Raw genomic sequence first — 19551 nt, 5'->3', positions numbered from 1 at the left:
TAAAGTAGGGAATATTCTTGGAATCCCCTCTAGCATTCTATAGTGAGGTTATTGTGACTTATAGAAGATAAGTTTGCAGATCATCGTTAATGTAAGGAAAAGAAAATTTTGAATACAAGGTTTTTTTGAGCTGGTTGACTAAAGAAGTGCTGTTTTTTGGTAATAAAGTGGGGAATATTCTTGGAATCCCCTCTAGCAGTCTATAGTGGGGTTATTTTGACTTATAGATGATAAGTTTACAGATCATCAGGATCTTGATCTTAAGAAGGATTATCAAAGTTTTTTAAAGATTGGACTACTGTATGTCAGATAGGTCTTTGAGGTTGCAGCAGTCCCTGTGAATTTTGTGGTTAAGTGTAGAAAACAAGTGTGTTCCTCTCTGGTTGGGACCTTCTCTTAATTTGTAAAAACATTCTTAGATGTCTTTCCCTATTTTGGGTCCTATGATAAATAAGAATAGAACCAATAAGGTGGTTGCACAAGTGGATATCAGGACAAAAGTGACGCTTTGAGGTAATTTTCTCAAAAAACTCCCATGTCTGCCTTTCGTCCTGGAGCAACTATATCTCTTGAAGTTTCTCCTCTAAGAGAGTCATTTCATAACTGATAGACCATCAGGAGTTTGCAATAATGGACATTCCATCTGAAATGTCAACATGGCTTGTTGATCTTCTAGGAAAATGCTATGATGGTCTTCCCCTACAGATCCCTGTAGGAGGAAGGCTGTCTCACGTCTATCAGGTTTGGGAATACCTTCATCCTTAGCTGTAGGTGCTGTCCATAGTCAGAAGGCTATTAACTTATTCTCTCCACTAATCCACCTTTGTCCAAAGAACCAATACCTTTTTTAAATTATCTAAGCAGCTTGACAAAAGCCCAGGTTTTGAAAGTTGAATTCGTCTCTGGGGTTTGAAAACCAGTAATTCAAGGTCCTTAAAGTGTTGGGAGGTTGGAGACCAATATTTTATGTATTAATTCTAAACGAGTTTACAGTTATCACCAAGTTGTCAATGTGTTTGCCCTTGACAGTCCTAGAGGCAATTAGGAAAGGAGATTGGGCATTTTTGACAGACTTAACATGTGCATACTTTCACATTCCTATTCATCAAAATCAAAAGAATCTCCATCAGTTTTTAAACAGTTCAAAGGCCTACCAATCTAATTGTCTGTGTTTTGGTGTAAGGACAGCTCCTTAAGTCTTCACCAAAATCTTGGCTCCCATCTTCAAAGTATGAGGTTTCTGGGAAGCAGGACTTTTGTACCTAAATGACTGGCTATTTTTAAATGTTTTGTTGGAAAGGAGTTGGGCATCAACAAATGTGTTTACTCAGGTTGCAGGAAACGCTAGAAGTCCCGATCAATGTAGGGAACTCTTTTGATTCCAACTTTGAGGATTTCAGGATGATGATAGCAACAGTTCCTTGTCAGATTTTTCCATCAGAAAATAAGATTGTCTTTTGTTTTATTTTGTTGGAAAAGTTCATGCAGGTGAAGTTGCTGTCACTTTGGATGTGGATGAGACTGATCTAGACACAATTTGTATTCCAGTAACGATGAACCAGCTTTAATTACTGTGTTTGTGGAGACTGTTCACCATCTTCTCTAAGACAAAGGGTTTTTTGAAGTCCTCTAGGTTGTCTCTCCTAAGTACCAAAAGGTAGTTTACCAATAATCTGCATCAAGGACAATGAAATACTTTTGAAAACTAATAACTATAATCTGCTTCAAAGTCAATTAAATATTTTTGATTGGTGCAAATCAAGGATGTTTCATTGAGTAATGAGTGGATAATATTAAGTTTTAGCATTCCCTTTTTTAAATATTAAACTTAGCCGGTGAATATATAATAGCTGATGTCTCCGACGGCTCGACAGATTCCAAAAACTCGCGAGCGATCGCCATGAAGGTTGCGGGTGTGCCCACCAGCGCCGACTACCGGCCAGATACCGCATATACTTGTAAACAGCTCCAGTTCTTCTCTGTCGGTCTTGTCGACAAGTTGGTTCCACTCGCTTTATGACCTTGAGTTTTCTACCGAATTGGTGAAGTACTTGGTTTTGGTTTTATTGCTTTCACCGTGTTGGATTATTCAATACTATCTTCAAAAGAAATGCTTTTGAAAGGAGAGGAAAAGTGTTTTGCCCTTGCTCTTTTTTTTTTTTTTTTTTATCTCTGGTGTTTCCATTGAGTAAAGATGGCCGACCCTTCCCTCAGTGTACGGAAGTGTGTTTAAGGCTTTTAGTATTTATTTTATCACGTTATAAATTATTGTTGATATTTATAGATTTTCCTCTATATATTTTATATCTTACCCGCCTTTATTAGGCCTCTTCGTTTAGCTTTCAATTTATACTAAACATCAAGATAAATTTTATGTTTTGTTTATATGCGGCCGTTACCTATTCCTTGTAGGCGGTCCTAACTTGGAAAACGAAGTTAAACAATGTTGAGCCCATTCAACTTTTATTTTTGTTAAGTTTAAATCAATTGCTCTGTAAGAGTTATGAAATGAATTTTTTTTTTTTAGAAAATATTTTAAGAAATATATTCATTGAATAGTCTTCGTGCTGTTTTTTTTCAAAGATGAACTAACGTTTGGTTTATTTATGCTACGCAGTTTGCGCTCTATCGTTACGATAGAGAAAGAGAGAATCACGGTTTCACTTTGCAGAAAGAGTAAATCGATTTTGACGTTTTGTTCATTCTTCTTTCAATCTGAAGTGTTTTAGATACTAATTTAAAGGAACTTGTTAATTTTCAATTTCTTAGTCCTTTCAGTTTTTTCCTTTGGTCAAATAACCTGTTTATTGACGAAGGGTGAGTGGGCAATTCTCTTGTGTGTGACAAGAGAGAGAGAGAGAGAGAGAGAGACGGAGAGAGAGAGAGAAAGAGAGAACGATCCGATCTTTATTCTCGTCCCAAGTCTCTGTACAAGGAGTTTGGGAGCGAGTAACGTTGTTCTCGATTCAGTTTTTTTTACTCTCGTCCCAAGTCTCTGTACGGGGAGAGAGGATAAAACGTTTTTAGTTTTTATTCTCGTCCCAAGGCACTGTACGGTGAGAGATTGAAAACGTAGTCTTTAGTGAACTAGTGTTTAGTCTCCTCCCCAGTCACTGATCCTTTTTAACTTTATATATTTCCGTTTTATTCGATATACAGTATATGTTTACTGATTTTTGCATGTGTGTTTCATTTTGTACTAATGTGCTTACATTATACGACTCATTTCGCAATTATAACCTTTTGATGTAAGGGAGAATTGCGTGCTTCAGGTAGAAATCAGTTTTATTCATGCCTAATGTGAAATTATTGAAAAATACGATATCAGTGAAGTAAGTGCAAAAAAAAAAAAACAGAAAATCGTAGTGATAAAGTGATAAGTGCGCAAAGTGTATTTAGTGTTGCGACCGAGGGTTCGTCTGTTCGTGCTTGTCGCTCCCCTAGTCCGAGACCTCTTTCAGGCTCCCATGCACCAGGGAGAAGTAATGTCGTAGGACTTAAGGGCACGAGAGGCTTTAACCAACGTACAGACGTTCCCTCTTTGGTATCGGACGTTTCTCGTCAAGATCGCCCTTACCATAAGACGGGTGAGACTGTGTTCTCCTCGTCATCCGAAGACTTTTCGCAAAAGAAACCTTGGCGCAAGGTTTCTAGACCCTTGAAGCGAAAGTCAGTCCCTTCAGGACAGGTCCAGCGTCCTGGCTGTGGCCATTGGGACAGCTCTGACCCTTTGCAGTCGTCGGAAGACTGTTTCGCCGATTAAACGTAAGCGTAACACGGGCTCCGAGAGTCTCAGTAAAGGCAATGTTTTGCCGACACAGACGTTGCCATCGTCTCGGCCCGTCCCGACTCCCGTTGATCCTAAATGGGTTGTCCTGCAGGATATGCAGACTAAGCTTGCCTCCCTTATGGAGGAGTATACCGTTGAGCAGGTTCATGATGATCCTCGCCATTACGCTGATCGAGACTGGCCGTCAGCCGCCCAAACGAGCTTTTACTCGTCCTTTTGACGTTATGGAACGTGAGGTCGGTAGTTTGTCACGTCAGTCACGTGACTTGGATCCTCACTCGCTGCAGTCCCGTGTTGACTTTCAGCCGCTGCCGCAGCCTCGTGTTGACGTTCAGCCGTTGCCGCAGTCTCGTGTTGACGTTCAGGACGTTCGCCAACCAGCTCAGTTGCCTTGTTTTGACGTTGAGCGTCAAGCACCGCAGTCAAGGGTTGTTTTGACTGCTCAGTCTAGGCAGTCAAGGCAGTCTCGACTTGACGTCGAGCGTCCATCAACTCCTGTTGTTGTTGCTGGTCAGTCCTTTCAGCAGCGACATGACGTCGCTTCCTTGACTGCTACTGCTGCTCCTTTGCGTGTGGACTTTGCCTGTCAAGCATTGCCACCGCGGCAGGTCTCTCCTTTTCATGAGGCTCGGCAATTGTCGGACGAGGTTCCTTCAGATGAGGAAGTTGCTGATCCCGTTCCTACTGATATTCCTTTGGGGACTTTGTCAGACGGAGAGGAGCCTAAAGCTGCTCAGCCCTCTATGGACTTTAAAAAAATCATGCTGATTTTTAAGGATCTTTGTCCGGACCATTTTGTAACTGCTGCTCCTTTGCCTTCGTCAGAGTTTACACTAGGCCTAGCTACTTCGAAGCCGTTGTTTTCTAAGCTAGTGCTCTCTCGCTCTTCTAAGAGAGCTTTACGTTTGCTAGGCGACTGGTTGATCACCAGGAGGAGTTTGGGGGAGACAGCCTTTGCTTTCCCTCCTTTTAAACTGGCTTATAGAGCGAGCGTCTGGTATGACACGGGAGAAGTTCTCGGCTTGGGAGTTCCTGCCTCTGCCCAGGGAGACTTCTCAAGCCTCATAGACTCTCCCCGTCGCCTGGCCATGAGACGCTCCAAGATTTTATGGTCGGCTTCAGAGCTAGACCATCTCCTGTTAGGAGTTTTTCGAGCGTTTGAAGTTTTGCTGTACAATTATGTCATGCATGAACAAGGCTATCAGGGATGGCTCCAATGATCTGACAGCCACGTTCTCTGCAGGAACAAGGCTATCAGGGATGGCTCCAATGATCTGGCAGCCACGTTCACTGCAGGAGTACTTAAGATGTAAGTGCGCTCAATGTGTTCATTGTCAAGACAAACTTCACGATGAAGACTACCAAATCTGTCTTGGCAGCAGTAAGGGAAGGCGACTGGATGGTCTCTCTCGACCTTCAGGATGCATACTTCCACATCCCGATTCATCCAAACTTTCAACAACATCTGAGGTTTGTGGACGGGAAAGTAATGTACCAATGTCGAGCACTGTACTTCGACCTCATTCCTGCTCCTCTTGTTTTTACAAGGCCCTTGCAAAATGTAGCAAGCTTTCTACATTTTTTGAGGATTCAGAGCCTCCCTTTATTTTGACGACTGGCTAATCAGGGCGTCGTCATTATATCGCTGTCTGGAGAGCCTCTAATGGACATTAGACCTAACCAAGGAGCTAGGTCTCATAGTGAACGTAGAGAAGTCGTAACTTACAGTACCCCATCCCAGACTATTCTTTATTTGGGAATGGAGATACAGTGTCTGATTTTTCGGGCCTTTTCGTCTCCCGCAAGAATGGAACAAGCTCTGTTAAAAGTCCTTCACTTGCAAGAGAAAAACAGTTGCTCTGTAAGAGTTTGAACTAGCCTCGTGGGAACTCTTTCATCGCTGGAGTAGTTTATCTCTCTGGGGAGACTCAACCTATGCCCTCTCCAATTTCACCTAAACCATTGGAACAAGGAGAAGGGCATAGAGAGTATCTCTTTCCCAATCTCCAACTCAGTCTAGACATGTCTGACTTGGTGGGACAGCAACATCAGACTTCGAGAAGGTCTTTCTCTTGCGATCAAGAACCCAAACCATGTGTTGTTTTCAGATGCATCGGATTTGGGTTAGGGAGCTCCACTGGACAGTCTGGAATGCTCGGGTCTTTGATCCACGGATCAGAAGGAACTCCATTTAAGGCAAGTAACATCTCTCCTTTGGTGAGATTTGTGCAAGGAAAATGAATGTCTTGGCGGACGGCCTCAGCAGAAGAGGACAAGTCATCTCCATGGAGTGGACGTTGCATAAGACTGTGTGCGAGAAGCTATGGATGACATGGGGTCAACCCACCATAGATCTTTTTGCGACTTCTCTGACAAAGAGGCTCTCGACTTACTGCTTTCCAGTTCCAGATCCAGCCCACATAGATGCTTTCCTGCTGGACTGGTCTCACCTGGACGTTTATGCCTTTCCACCTTTCAAGATCCTAAACAAGGTGCTGCAGAAGTTCATCTCTCACGAAGGGACCAGGTTGACATTGGTTGCTCCACTCTGGCCCGCGAGAGAGTGGTTCACAGAGGTACTTCAATGGCTGGTAGACGTTCCAAGGAGTCTACCTTTAAGGATGGATCTCTTACGGCAGCCCCACGTAAGGAGTCTTCATCAAAGCCTCCCCACGCTTTGTCTGACTGCCTTCAGACTATCGAAAGACTCTCAAGAGCTCGAGGATTTTTGAAGGAGGCAGCCAGAGCGATTGCGAGAGCTAGGAGAGCATCTACCATCAAGGTCTACCAGTCGAAGTGGGAAGTCTTTAGAGACTGGCGCAAGTCATCATCCATTTCCTCTTCCAGTACCTCTGTAGCCCAAATTGCAGACTTTCTCCTGCATCTGAGAAATGTTCGCTCCCTCTCTGCTCCCACTATTAAGGGCTACAGGAGCATGTTGGCTTCTGTGTTCAGACATAGAGGCTTAGATCTGTCCAATAATAAAGATCTCCAAGATCTCCTTAAGTCCTTCGAGACCTCTAAGGAGCGTCATATGGCAACTCCTGGATGGAACTTAGACGTGGTCCTAAGGTTCCTAATGTCCGACAGGTTTGAGCCATTACATTCAGCCTCCCTGAAAGATCTCACCCTCAAGACGCTTTTCTTAGTGTGCTTGGCTTCGGCTAAAAGGGTCAGTGAGATCCATGCCTTTAGTAAAAACATCGGATTTTCTATAGATAAAGCCACATGTTCGCTTCAGCTTGGTTTCTTGGCCAAAAATGAACTGCCTTCTCGTCCTTGGCCTAAATCTTTTGATATACCTTGCCTATCAGAGATCGTAGGCAACGAGCTTGAAAGAGTACTGTGCCCAGTTAGAGCTCTTAAGTTTTATTTAGCTCGTACCAGATCCTTACGAGGTGAATCTGAGGCCTTATGGTGCTCAGTTAAGAAGCCCTCATTGCCTATGTCTAAAAATGCTTTATCGTATTTTATTAGATTTTTAATCCGAAAGGCTCATTCTCACGTAAGTGAAAAAGATCGTTGCTTGCTTAAGGTCAAGACGCACGAAGTAAGAGCGATAGCAACTTCCGTGGCCTTTAAGCAAAACAGATCTCTGCGAAGTATTATGGACGCGACCTTTTGGAGGAGCAAGTCGGTGTTCGCTTCATTTTACTTAAAAGACGTCCAGACTCTTTATGAGGACTGCTACACACTGGGTCCATTCGTTGCAGCGAGTGCAGTAGTGGGTGAGGGTTCTACCACTACATTCCCTTAATTCCAATATCCTTTTAATCTTCTCTTGAAATGTTTTTAATCTTGTTTTGGGGTATACGGAAGGCTGAGAAGCCTTTCGCATCCTTTTTGATTTGGCGGGTGGTCAAATGTCGTTTCTTGAGAGCGCCCAGATTAAGGGTTTTGATGAGGTCCTGTTGTATGGGTGGTCGCCCTGGATACAACAGCTTCTGGGAGTCTTTCAGCATCCTGAGAGGATGGCTGGGCTTCGTGAGGAAAGCGGACTAATAAGGCAGAGTAATCGTCAGAGTCAGCTTCCTTACCAGGTACCTATATTTATTTGGGTTTTGTTATGATATAACTGTCAAAAACTCTAAGCATATACGCCTTTATTGTATTAATACTGGTCTCTACCCACCACCATGGGTGTGAATCAGCTATTATATATTCACCGGCTAAGTTTAATATTTAAAAAGGATATTTTGATTATAAAATAAATTTTTGAATTACCCGGTGAATATATAAATTAAAGGCCCTCCCTTCCTCCCCGATAGAGACCTAGGGGACTGAGAAGAACTGGAGCTATTTACAAGTATATGCGGTATCTGGCCAATAGTCGGCGCTGGTGGGCACACCCGCAACCTTCATGGCGATCGCTCGCGAGTTTTTGGAATCTGTCGAGCCGTCGGAGACGTCAGCTATTATATATTCACCGGGTAAGTATATTCAAAAATTTATTTTATAATCAAAATATCATTTTTATGAAAAGAAACTATTTCAGCTATTAAGTGTTATAGATCGATGCTGAATACCATACTCAAACATCTGGGATTGGATTTATCCACTTGAGATGATATTGGGGATGTATTTAGGTTTTTTAATATTTAAAACCCTCCTGTTGTCTGAGAGATTGTTTGGAATCATAAGTAATACTATTACAGTATTTAAAGTTTTCTAATTTTGAATCTTTAGAAGATATTTCTATTAAAGATCTCACAGCTAAGATTTTTCCTGTTGGCTTTAGTGTCAGCTAAACATTAGTAAACTACAAGTGAACTATAATTTAAGTTTAGGAGAACTAAGATGATTTTATTTTTCTTATCCTAAGAATGATTTCTAAGACGAAGGGTTTGCTTAATGTTTTCACATTCCTCCTTTAGAAAGAAAAAGTTGGTGTTATGTTAGAGAATAGACCTCTTTGTCATGTGAGTTTTGTTAAGTGTTATTTGGTTAAGACTGCAGACATTAGGGAAGAATGGTTCCCAATTTGTTTTGCTGGGTTAGGATTTAGAATTGTCCTTTGTCCAAAATTAATGGCTATCATCGTTAAAAGTTTAGTTAGAGGTTTACAAGGAATTGGATCAGTTGTATGAAAGACTTCAAGGTTAGGGTTCATGATATTAGAAGTACAGCTACCTCTATTAATATTTAGTAGAAATTTAACCCTGTAAAGACTTAGCAGCAACTCTGTTGTGTACCAAGTTGGTTTTTGCTTAGTATTATTTTGAAGAAACATCATTTTGTTGTTCATATAATTTATGTCTACCCTCCTCCCCACTGATTAGTGATATCAAGAGGATGACTTCGGGACTGAAAACACAAAGCATCCATGGCATACCCAAGCCAAGGTTATTGCCATTAACTGCCAGATTGTTTCAATACTGTACTTGAAACCTAAGCATATAGAAATGAAAGTTTTAGTGTAAATGTCAATGTAAACAAGGCTTTAAGAGGAGTATTATGCACATTAAGTGAGTACAGTATAGAAATAATAAATCATAATAAAATAATGTTGCTTACTGTATTTTGAAAGGTAATAAATAATTAAATTGGAGATGAATATTGGGAGTGAGGAAATGAATTCCATAGTCTAAATGTCATACGCAGTTTTTTTTCTTTATATAAGTATATACCATATATTATTGTTTGAATATTTTATAGCATGTAATTTAAACAGATTTCTTCTTTTATTTACAATCTTTTTCTTATTTCAGATAAGCATAGAGAAAATCTAAGTGACAGGGATGGTAATACTGTACTGTACAAGTAATCTAAGTGTTAATATATTTTTCCCTGAATTTTCCATTGTTATATTTTTGTATTTTTAAATTGATATCCTTCAACTTTGATAACTGATTGGATTATTATTTTCATGTTTAAATGAAACAAAATTAATTGAAAACATACTTGTGTATTAATTATCACAAAAAAACTATATATTGTACTGTGAAGTAATGGGTTACAAGTTTTTTTTCAATATTAATCTTACCCGATGATCATGTAGCTGTCAACTCTGTTGCCCGACAGAAATCTAAGGTCGGGATACGCCAGCGATCGCTATACAGGTGGGGGTGTACACAACAGCGCCATCTGTGAGCAGGTACTCAAGTACTTCTTGTCAACAAGAACTCAATTTTTCCTCTGTCGTGCCACCGGCAAGACCTACTAATACGCCGTCCCTAACTGGATTTGTTTTCACAACTTTTTGGTGAAGTACACTATTCCAGTTTTGAGCTTTCGCTATGCAGGGGTTTTTATCTTCATTTCAAAACTTGAACTCGTTTTGGATAGATTTAATTATGGTGACGAAGAGAGTATGGACTCTCTTTCACTTTTAAATGGCCGACCCTTCCCTTAGACGGAAGTGTTGGTGACGAAGAGAGTATAGACTCTCTTTCACTTTTAAATGTCCGACCCTTCCCTTAGACGGAAGTGTGTTTAGGTTTTTGGTAATTTTGCTTAACAAAGTTATAGATTTATTTTATATCTCTCCGCCATTTATAGGCCTCTTCGATTAACTTTCCATTTATTATAAACTTATAAAATTTAATTTTTATGTTTGTTTATATGCGACCTTTCCTAATAGTAGGCGGTCCTTACTTGGAACCGAAGTTAATTAACATTGAGCCCGTCATATCGTATTTCCTTTTAAGAATTTATGCTATTTTAATTTTAATGTTTTTGAAAGAATTTCTTTGATAGTCTCGTACTGTTTTCAAAGATGAACTAACGTTTAGTTTAGTCTCCGCAGTTGTTGACGTTCAGAACGTTCAACATGCGCTCTATCGTTACGATAGAGAGAGAGTATTTCACGGTTTCACGTTGCAGTAAGAGTAAACCGATTCTAGCGTTTCGTTCATTCTTTCTTAGCTTAAATGGTTTTTAATTCTAATAAAGGAACTTTTTATTTGGGAAACCTTTCAGTTTTTTTTTTCCTTTAACAAATAATATGTTTTAACGATATATAATTGGGCTCATCTCTCAGGTTCTAAGTCAAGAGAGAGAGAGAGAGAGATAGAGACGGAGGGAGAGAGAGGAGAATAAACGTTTCGTTCAAGCGGGAAACGTTGTTCTCGTTTTTTACTCTTCTCCCTAGTCGCTATAGGGGAAGAAGGTAAAACGTTCCTAGAGTTTTATTCTTGTTCCCAGGCTTTATGCGGTGAGAGATTTTAAACGTAGTTTATTTGATCTAGTGTTTAGTCTCTTTTCCAGCCACTGAATTCTTTATCTTTCATTATGTTTTTCTGTTACATTGTAAAACTGTTTTCGCAATTACTACCTTTTAATGAAGGATAGGATTGCGTGTTTCAGGTACAAATCACTTAAAGTTTCGAGTTCAGTGAAATAAGTGCAAACAGAAAATCAAAAGTGATAAAGTGATATGCGCAAAGTGTTACAGTGTTGCGTTCGAGGGTTCGTCTGTTCGAGCCAGTTGTTCACCTAGTCCTATACCTCTTACAAGCTCCCAAGCCCAGGGGAGAAGTAATGTCGAAGGACTTATGGGTTCCACAGGTCTTGATCGACGAACAGACGTTTCCCTCCGTGGTTTCGGGTGTATCTACACACGTTGCCGACGTGATCACCCCACCCACACAAAGACGAGAGAGCCCATTTATTCCTCGTCTGCGGAAGAGGTTTCTCGCAGAAACCATGGACCAAATCTTGCAGCTTTTAAGTGCAAGTCGGTCCCTTCCGCGCAAGTCCAACGGCCTAGGTGTAGCCACTGGGTCAGTTCGGACTCGCTCCAGTCATCCGACGACTGCACACCTCCCAAGAGAGGCAAGGCGGTACCGCGACAGGCAGTAACTCCGTCTGTTGCCGCACCGGCTGTTTTAGACCCTCAGTCACAACGGACAGTAGCTCCGTTTGTTACCGTCTTTCATAGACCCTAGTGGTCCATGCTGCAGACTATACAGTCTCAGCTTGCTCCTTCATGCAGGAGTATCGTGCTGGAAGGTTGACAATGCACCTGTTAATCTACAACCTGCCACGGTTGTGCGCTCAGCAGATACTGCGGCTGCCTGCTCCCACACTCCACCTGTGAGAGCTCCACCTCCGATGCGCAGTCGACCCTGCCAGACGCATGTTCATGCTGCACCCTCCATTGACATGCGTGAGCTACCGCATCAGCAGTGGGAAGGTGCTGTAGAGCTGCTGTGTTTTGACACAATGCGGCATGCTCCGCAACCCATGCGGCATGCTCCGCATCCCATACGGCATGCTCCGCAACCCACGGCAGTCCCTCCCACGCACCAACACTCTGCTTTTGTTGTTGCCAGCTCCCACACTCCGACTGCGGAGAAGGTTGACGATGCACCCGTGGGCCTACACCTACCACGGTTGTGCGCCCGGCATGGCTTCCTGCTCCCACACTCTTGTTGTGAGAGCTCCTCCACCCATGCACAGTCAACCCTGCCAGATGTATGATGACTCCCACAGACACACGGAGCACTCCGTTGCCGTGCGTGAGCTACCACAAGCTGCCGTGTTTTGACACGGTGTGTCAGCCTCCGCAACACACTGTGGTTACCGCCACTCGCCCGCAGCAAACTAGTCAGTCAGGAGTTGAGGCTTCCCCACACAACTTTGGTTGTTGCCAACTCACAGACTGTCAAACAGTTACATGACGTTGCCTTCTGGTCTGCTACTAATACACCAGTGCTGTATGTCCTCACGCTCCTGTTGTGGTTGACAGTTCAGTTTTTGACAGTTCACAGACTGTCAAGCAGTTTCATAACGTTGCCTTCTGGTCTGCTGCTTTTGCACCAGTGAAACCCTCACTGAGATAACCTAGCTTTTCTCGGACATGGTTCCTGTAGATGAGAAAATGCTGTTCTCCCTCCTTCTGATATTCCCTTGAGGACTCTGTCATTTGGAGAGGAGCCTTAAGCTGCTTAGCCTCCTATGGACTTTAATTAAAGCATAACATGCTTCCAGGGAGGGTAAATGGTTCCGCTTCAGTCGCTAACCCCGTCTGTTGCCACACCTGCTCCCATAGACCTTGGGCTTTGTTGCAAGACATGCAGTCCAAGCTTAGTCCTTGATAGAGGATTTTTTACGGAGAAGAACCTTCTTGCCAACGACCTTCCTACCGGTTGGTTGTACGCCCTGTTGACGCTGAGGTATCCTACTCACGTCCGCCAGTTGAGATGGTTCCTCCACCGGTGCGACCCAGTATGGGTTGCCAGTCGCACGTTGACGTTAAGCTACTCTCGGAGGTGGTTGTGGACGTTCAGTGTGTCACTGGGAAGACGTTCAACAACCAGCAGAGGTGACTTGTTGTGACGCAGTGCGGCAACCTCAGCAACCCGATAAGAGGTTGACTGCACTACCCAGACAGTCTAGACAGTTTCGGGTTGTCGCTGTACTTCCTCGCATCCCCATGGTTGACAGTTCACAGACTGTGCAGCAGTACCATGATCTTGTGTCCGGCTCCGTCACGCATCCACCAGTGCGACCGGATTCAGCGAGTCAGACGTTGCCCACTCCGTTGCCGTTTCCTCATCAGTTTCGGATGAGGAACCCTCTGATGAGGACATGGCTGAACAAGACGATCAACCCCCAGCCCTGCTATCCATCCAGAAGATGCTGAAGAAGGAATACGGCCCTGTCAGGCTGTGGATGAGTCTGGTTAGGACACTGTCATCCGTGGTTCAATTGGTGTCACTTGGAAGACTACACCTCCGTCCTCTTCGGTTTCATCTAGCTCTTCACTGGAAAAGGACAAGACGCTAGAAGCGGTCTCGATCCCGGTTTCCGGAAGATAAGTCTGGTCTAACCTGATGAAAGGACTTTATCAACCTTTTATAAGGTCTTCCCCTGACTGTTCAGACTCCCAACCACGTTCTCTTCTCAGACGCATCGGACGTAAGCTGGGGTGCGACCTTAGGCGGTAGGGAATGCTCGGGATTATGGAACTCGAGTCAAAGGACAATGCATTTTAACTGCAAGAAGCTTCTGGCAGTACGTCTGACCTGGAAAAGCCTCAGGTCTCTCCTTCAAGACAAAGTAGTGGAGGTCAACACGGACAACTCCCTGCTTTGATGTTCATCTCCTAGCAAGGAGGGACCTACTCTCTGACATGGTGCGAGTTCGCTAGTGACCTCCTCTCCTGTTCAACAGGTCTAGACTTTTCACTAGAAACAAGTTTCTTCCAAGGCAACTTGAATGTCTTAGCAGACTGTCTCAGTACGAAGGGACAATAATTCCAACATATTGGACCCTCCACAGAGATGTATGCAAGAGACTTTGGGTCACCTGGGGCCAGCCAACCATAGATCTCTTTGCAACCTCGATGTCCAAGAGGCTCTCAATACTTTGCTCACCTATCCCGGACCCAGCAGTGGTTCTTTTAGATGCCTTTCTACTAGATTAGTCTCATCTAGATCTATATGCATTCCCTCCATTCTAGATTGTCAACAAGGTACTGCAGAAGTTCGCCTCTCACGATGGGACAAAGTTGACACTAGTTGCTTCCCTCTGGCCCGCGAGAGAATAACTTACCGAGGTACTTCGATGGCTAGTAGACGTTCCCAGAACTCTTCCCCTAAGGGTGGACCTGCTACGTCTGCCACGCGTAAGAAGGTTCTCCAAGGCCTCCACGCTCTTCGTCTCACTGCCTTCAGAGTATCGAAAGACTCTCGAGAACTAGAGGTCTTTCGAAGGAGGCAACCAGAGCGATTGTTAGAGCAAGGAGAACATCCACCCTTAGAGTCTACCAATCGAAGTGGGAAATCTTCCTAAACTGGTGCAAGTCAGTATCCGTATCCTCGACCAGTACCTCTGTAACTCAATAGCTGACTTCCTCTTATATCTGAGGAAAGAGCGATCTCCTTCAGCTCCCACTTTCAAGGGTTACAGAAGCATGTTGGCATCAGTCTTCCGTCACAGAGGCTTAGATCTTTCCAACAATAAAGATCTACAGGACCTCCTTAAGTCTTTTGAGACCACGAAGGAGCGTCGTTTGGTTACACCTGGTTGGAATTTAGACGTGGTTCTAAGATTCCTTATGTTAGACAGGTTCGAACCACTTCAATCAGCCTCCCTGAAAGATCTCGCCTTTAAGACTCTTTTCCTGATATGCTTAACCACAGCTAAAAGAGTCGGAGCAAGAACATCGGATTTTCATCCGAAACGGCTACATGTTCTACATCTTGGTTTTCTAGCCAAACACGAGCTGCCTTCTCGGCCTTGACCAATATCGTTCGTTATTCCAAACTTATCGTATGGTTGGAAATGAACTAGAAAGAGTATTATGTCCTGTAAGAGCTCTTAAGTTCTATTTTAAAAACCTTTACGAGGCCCGTCTGAAGCTTTATGGTGTTCAGTTAAGAATTCATCTTTGCCTATGTCAGAGAATTCTTTATCCTATTATTTTCAGACTGTTAATACGAGAAGCTCATTCCCTTCTGAATGAGGAAGACCAAGCTTGGCTGAAGGTAAGGACACACGAAGTTAGAGCTGTCACAACTTCCGTGACCTTTAAACAAAATAGATCTCTGCAAAATATATTCGACGCAACCTTTTGGAAAAGCTAATCAGTGTTCGCGTCTTTTATCTTAAGAATGTCCAGTCTCTTTACGAGAACTGCTACACTCTGGGACCATTCGTAGCAACGAGTGCAGTAGTGGTGGGGGCTCCACCACTACAATTCCCTAATTCCAGAACCTTTTTAATCTTTCTCTTGAAATATTTCTGGGTTGTCCGGAAGGCTAAGAAGCCTTCCGCATCCTGGTTGATTTGGCGGGTGGTCAAATTCTTTCTTGAGAAGCGCCTAGATTAGAGGTTGTGATGAGGTCCTTTAGTATGGGTTGCAGCCCTTCATACTTCAGCACCTAGGAGTCGCTCAGCATCCTAAGAGGATCGCTAGGCTCAGTAAGGAAGACGTACTTAAAAGGCAGAGTAATGGTTCAAGTCGACTTCCTTACCAGGTACTTATTTATTTTATGTTTGTTATTTTGAATAACTGCTAAAATAAGATACGGGATACTTAGCTTCTAATGTTAACATGTATGCTGGTCTCCACCCACCACCCTGGGTGTGAATCAGCTACATGATCATCGGGTAAGATTAATATTGAAAAATGTTATTTTCCTTAGTAAAATAAATTTTTGAATATACTTACCCAATGATCATGAATTTAAGGACCCTCCCTTCCTCCCCATAGAGAACCAGTGGACCGAGGAGAAAATTGAGTTCTTGTTGACAAGAAGTACTTGAGTACCTGCTCACAGATGGCGCTGTTGTGTACACCCCCACCTGTATAGCGATCGCTGGCGTATCCCGACCTTAGATTTCTGTCGGGCAACAGAGTTGACAGCTACATGATCATCGGGTAAGTATATTCAAAAATTTATTTTACTAAGGAAAATAACATATTTCTAGTGATTTAAGAAGAGCAGCTAAGGCCTTGAAAATATAACTTAATTTTCTATATCATCAAATATCAACTGCATTATGCTTCAATCTCTGTAAGCATTATACACTACACTACTTTTGTGCATTCTTGTTCGTGATGGTTTTACATACTCAGGTTCATATGATGAAAACTTCAAGAAAGTGATAAGGTGCAACTATTGAACTTCTTATATTCATCCCAATATGGAGTTGTTTATAGGTGTTTATGGGTTGCCTTTGTAGTTTCTGAAGGGTTCATTCATGTAAAGCTATTTTCCATGTTCAGTCAGGATGACTGTACTAACTTGGAGTCTTAAACTGATGACTGTACTGACTTGGAGTCTTAAACTGATGATTGTACTGACTTGGAGTCTTTAAACTGATGACTGTACTGACTTGGAGTTTTTAAACTGATGACTACTAACTTGGAGTCTTTAAACTGATGACTGTGCTGACTTACCATGACATATGACAGATTATAACTAATGTTTGTGTTGTGCAGTATAGAGAGGAGTACATCCCTTTTCATCATATGGATGTGAAACTATGTAAATTGACTTTTTGTACTTTTGTCATACAAACTACAGTAGCCTTCTTGGAAAAGCAATTTAGTTCCAAGTGGTATATGGAAACTAGTTTTCATTGTCTAATCTCATTAAAGGGAAAATCTGATTCAGACAATTATGTTACAGATGAAACGGCAGGTATTTCTTTATTGCATTTTCCATCAGTCTGTAGTCCCCTGTATACATTATCCAGTCCAGCAATTTTTGGTTGGTGAATTACTTACAATGTGCCGTACTTTGCACATGTTCAGTGTAAAAGATTTTTTAAGTTTTGAATTAGCCTTTGATGTAGTTACTTTTCTGCCTTAAACTTCATCCTGTGTAACTGGTCAGCTTCTCTTAAGTGGACCTTTGCAGTTTTCCTTTAGTGTTTCTGAACATTTAGGGATGAACTTTTCACTTTATTTCAAGGGTTAGAAGGATACCTTAGGGCATGTGCTTTATGGTCGTTATATCAGGCAGTGGCTAAGTCTCTTCCGTCTAGTACAGCACTTTAACAGCTGAATGACTTTTCTATTAGAAATCTGAGCTAAAACTTACAGGGTTGTATGATCTTTTTAACCAAGACTCAAAATGGCTATTCAATACTAATCAACATATATTGTTGAACCATGCTCCTGTTATTGCATGACCATGTGATATAGAGTTTTTCTTGTAGGCTTTGCTTTATGTTGACCAGTGGTTGGAGATTACTGCATTTCCACACTTGAAAGACAACTTAGTAGGAGTTTGAAGGTAGTTGTGGTTGACATGGACAGATTTCATTTTTTATACTAAGGTGGTGTTATTGATGGCGGAAGCGTTTATTCGGACTTGAATTATTGATGTTGACAGCAACATGTTTTATGCTGAATTGGAATTGTTAATGTTAGCGTCAATATTATATATGGATTGGATTGTAAAACTTGAGATAAAGGCTAGGCCCTAGGATTGGCGAGGTAATTTGTTAAATTTTTTTTGATGGCGAGTTGTAATGAATGAATGAATGTTATTTGTGGTAAAATTTATTATAGTAACTAGGAGTCATTGAGGTTTATGACCAAAATTTCTATGGTGATTTGGATGTTCATGTTGATGTTTTGGGGAGCCATTCTTTGTGCTGACTTGCAATTATTGATGGGAGGAACATTTTTTCTTTTTTATACTGACTAGGTATCGCTGAGATTTTTTTATGGAAATTGATGTACACTAAGTAGCACATATGGATATATTAAATTTTTACTCTCGTGCTTTATATGTAGATAAAGCCTGACGTTCATACCATTCTAGAATTATGTAATTATTGATGTCAGAACTTAACTTATTCAGATATGAAAAAAAATTAATCATTGAGGGCCCTCTTTCTTATCTTCTCATGTAATTAATTACCTTTGAATTTATTTTCTTAATGAAAGTTAGGAGGGAATTTTGGATTGTAAGTGGTTTCCAGTCCATGAAATAACCATCTGCTGAAGCTTTTATCATTGTTTAGACAGGTGATGGTGTTCCAAGGATATTACTTCCTGATTAGTTATGTCGCAGTTTTTGGAGTTGGGACTCCTTGTTGTTCTTGTAACTGTAAACTTCTAATTTATAGATCTGTAATGTAATATTTTATTAATTTCTTCCCTCTGCAATTGTCATCTTTTTAAGAAAACTAAGCAGTACCAAGTCTAACATCATAATTATTCACTACATAAGTGAAAATAGATAGTCTTCTATTGATGCTCTGTCAGAAGGCCAGTAGGCACAGTCCATAGTTTATCATCTCTATTTGAGGGTCAACCACCAAAAAAATTAGAACTGAAAATTAATTGCTTATCTCCAATTTTTAGAATACATTGGTGCTATTTTTTATTCTAAACAGAAATGGATCAGGTACCATGATCTTTTACTGTTATTAAGTATCTGATATACAGTACAGTACAGTACTGTGTATCACTGCCTAATACCTAATTTTGTACTGCATATCATTTATATTTTTTTTGTACTGATTCTCAATAGCTGGTACATGATTTTTTGCTATTGAAGACTATATTGATATTTTTTCTTGACTAGCAATCCTTCTCATTTTCAGAACCAAACAGCTATCACCTTAAAGCAATAAGATTAAATTGGCACTTTGTTTTTTTCCACTGCGACTTAGTTGGGATGCCACCTCTTAAAAGTTTACTTAAAAGCTTCAAAAATGATAATTCACTGTCAGGTACTCTCATGAAGTGCTTCTTTATAGTTCTTTTATCATCAAGCACCTTGCATCCTCTAGGTGAGTGACAAAATTTCAAACTTTTTATGGTAGACTTGTCCACATTTCAAGCATTAGTTAGAACCTTTCACCAGCTATCATCTTTTTAAAGTGGTACTGTGCATTGTTATTCATAAAAGTTATTAAATGTATTTAGTCTCCAGGAGACCTTAAGGGTACTCCCGACATCTTGTCAGTTCATGGTCCATAGTATCGTGCTTTAGTATAGGAAACTTTTTACCTGTAGGGAATTCAGCATATGAAGCTTCATTTGTGGTGGATAACAGGGAAGGGTGGGCTGTGGCACCCTAGCAGTACCAACCAAACTTGCTTGAATCCCTCGTCAGGCTGAGAAGAGCAAAGAGAAGTCTCATTTTTTTTTTCTGTATGTCAGGTACCCTCCAAAATTGGGGGAATTACCTTGGTATAGAGATAGATAGATAGATAGATGAAATGCAAGTACTGTACTGTCCATGAATCTGGGACTATTAGACAAGACTGTCATCTTTTTGTCATTTATATCACACATGCCTTTATTCCTTCTAAATAAATTCTATCATAACTGCTATTCTTAAGCAATT

At 41.5% G+C, this 19551-nt stretch overlaps 1 protein-coding gene across 2 annotated transcripts in view; it reads left to right on the top strand.

The window, feature by feature from the left end:
* The window catches only part of LOC137620588 (glucose-fructose oxidoreductase domain-containing protein 1), a 75212-nt gene extending 56248 nt beyond the window's left edge, over positions 1–18964 (top strand). Inside the window, exon 5 of one of the 2 annotated variants that reach the window (XM_068350846.1) lies at positions 18803–18964. In XM_068350846.1, the coding sequence (XP_068206947.1) occupies positions 18803–18832 (30 nt within the window). In that variant the 3' untranslated portion in view covers positions 18833–18964. Of the gene's footprint in view, positions 1–9498; positions 9691–18802 lie in introns of those variants that run through there. The other variant, XM_068350847.1, reaches the window with a different exon arrangement.
* The last annotated feature ends 587 nt before the right edge of the window (positions 18965–19551 follow it).

Source organism: Palaemon carinicauda, chromosome 27 (genome assembly GCF_036898095.1).
Source record: "Palaemon carinicauda isolate YSFRI2023 chromosome 27, ASM3689809v2, whole genome shotgun sequence".
Taxonomy (NCBI): Eukaryota; Metazoa; Arthropoda; class Malacostraca; order Decapoda; family Palaemonidae; genus Palaemon; species Palaemon carinicauda.
This window is presented reverse-complemented; position numbering and strand designations above follow the sequence as displayed.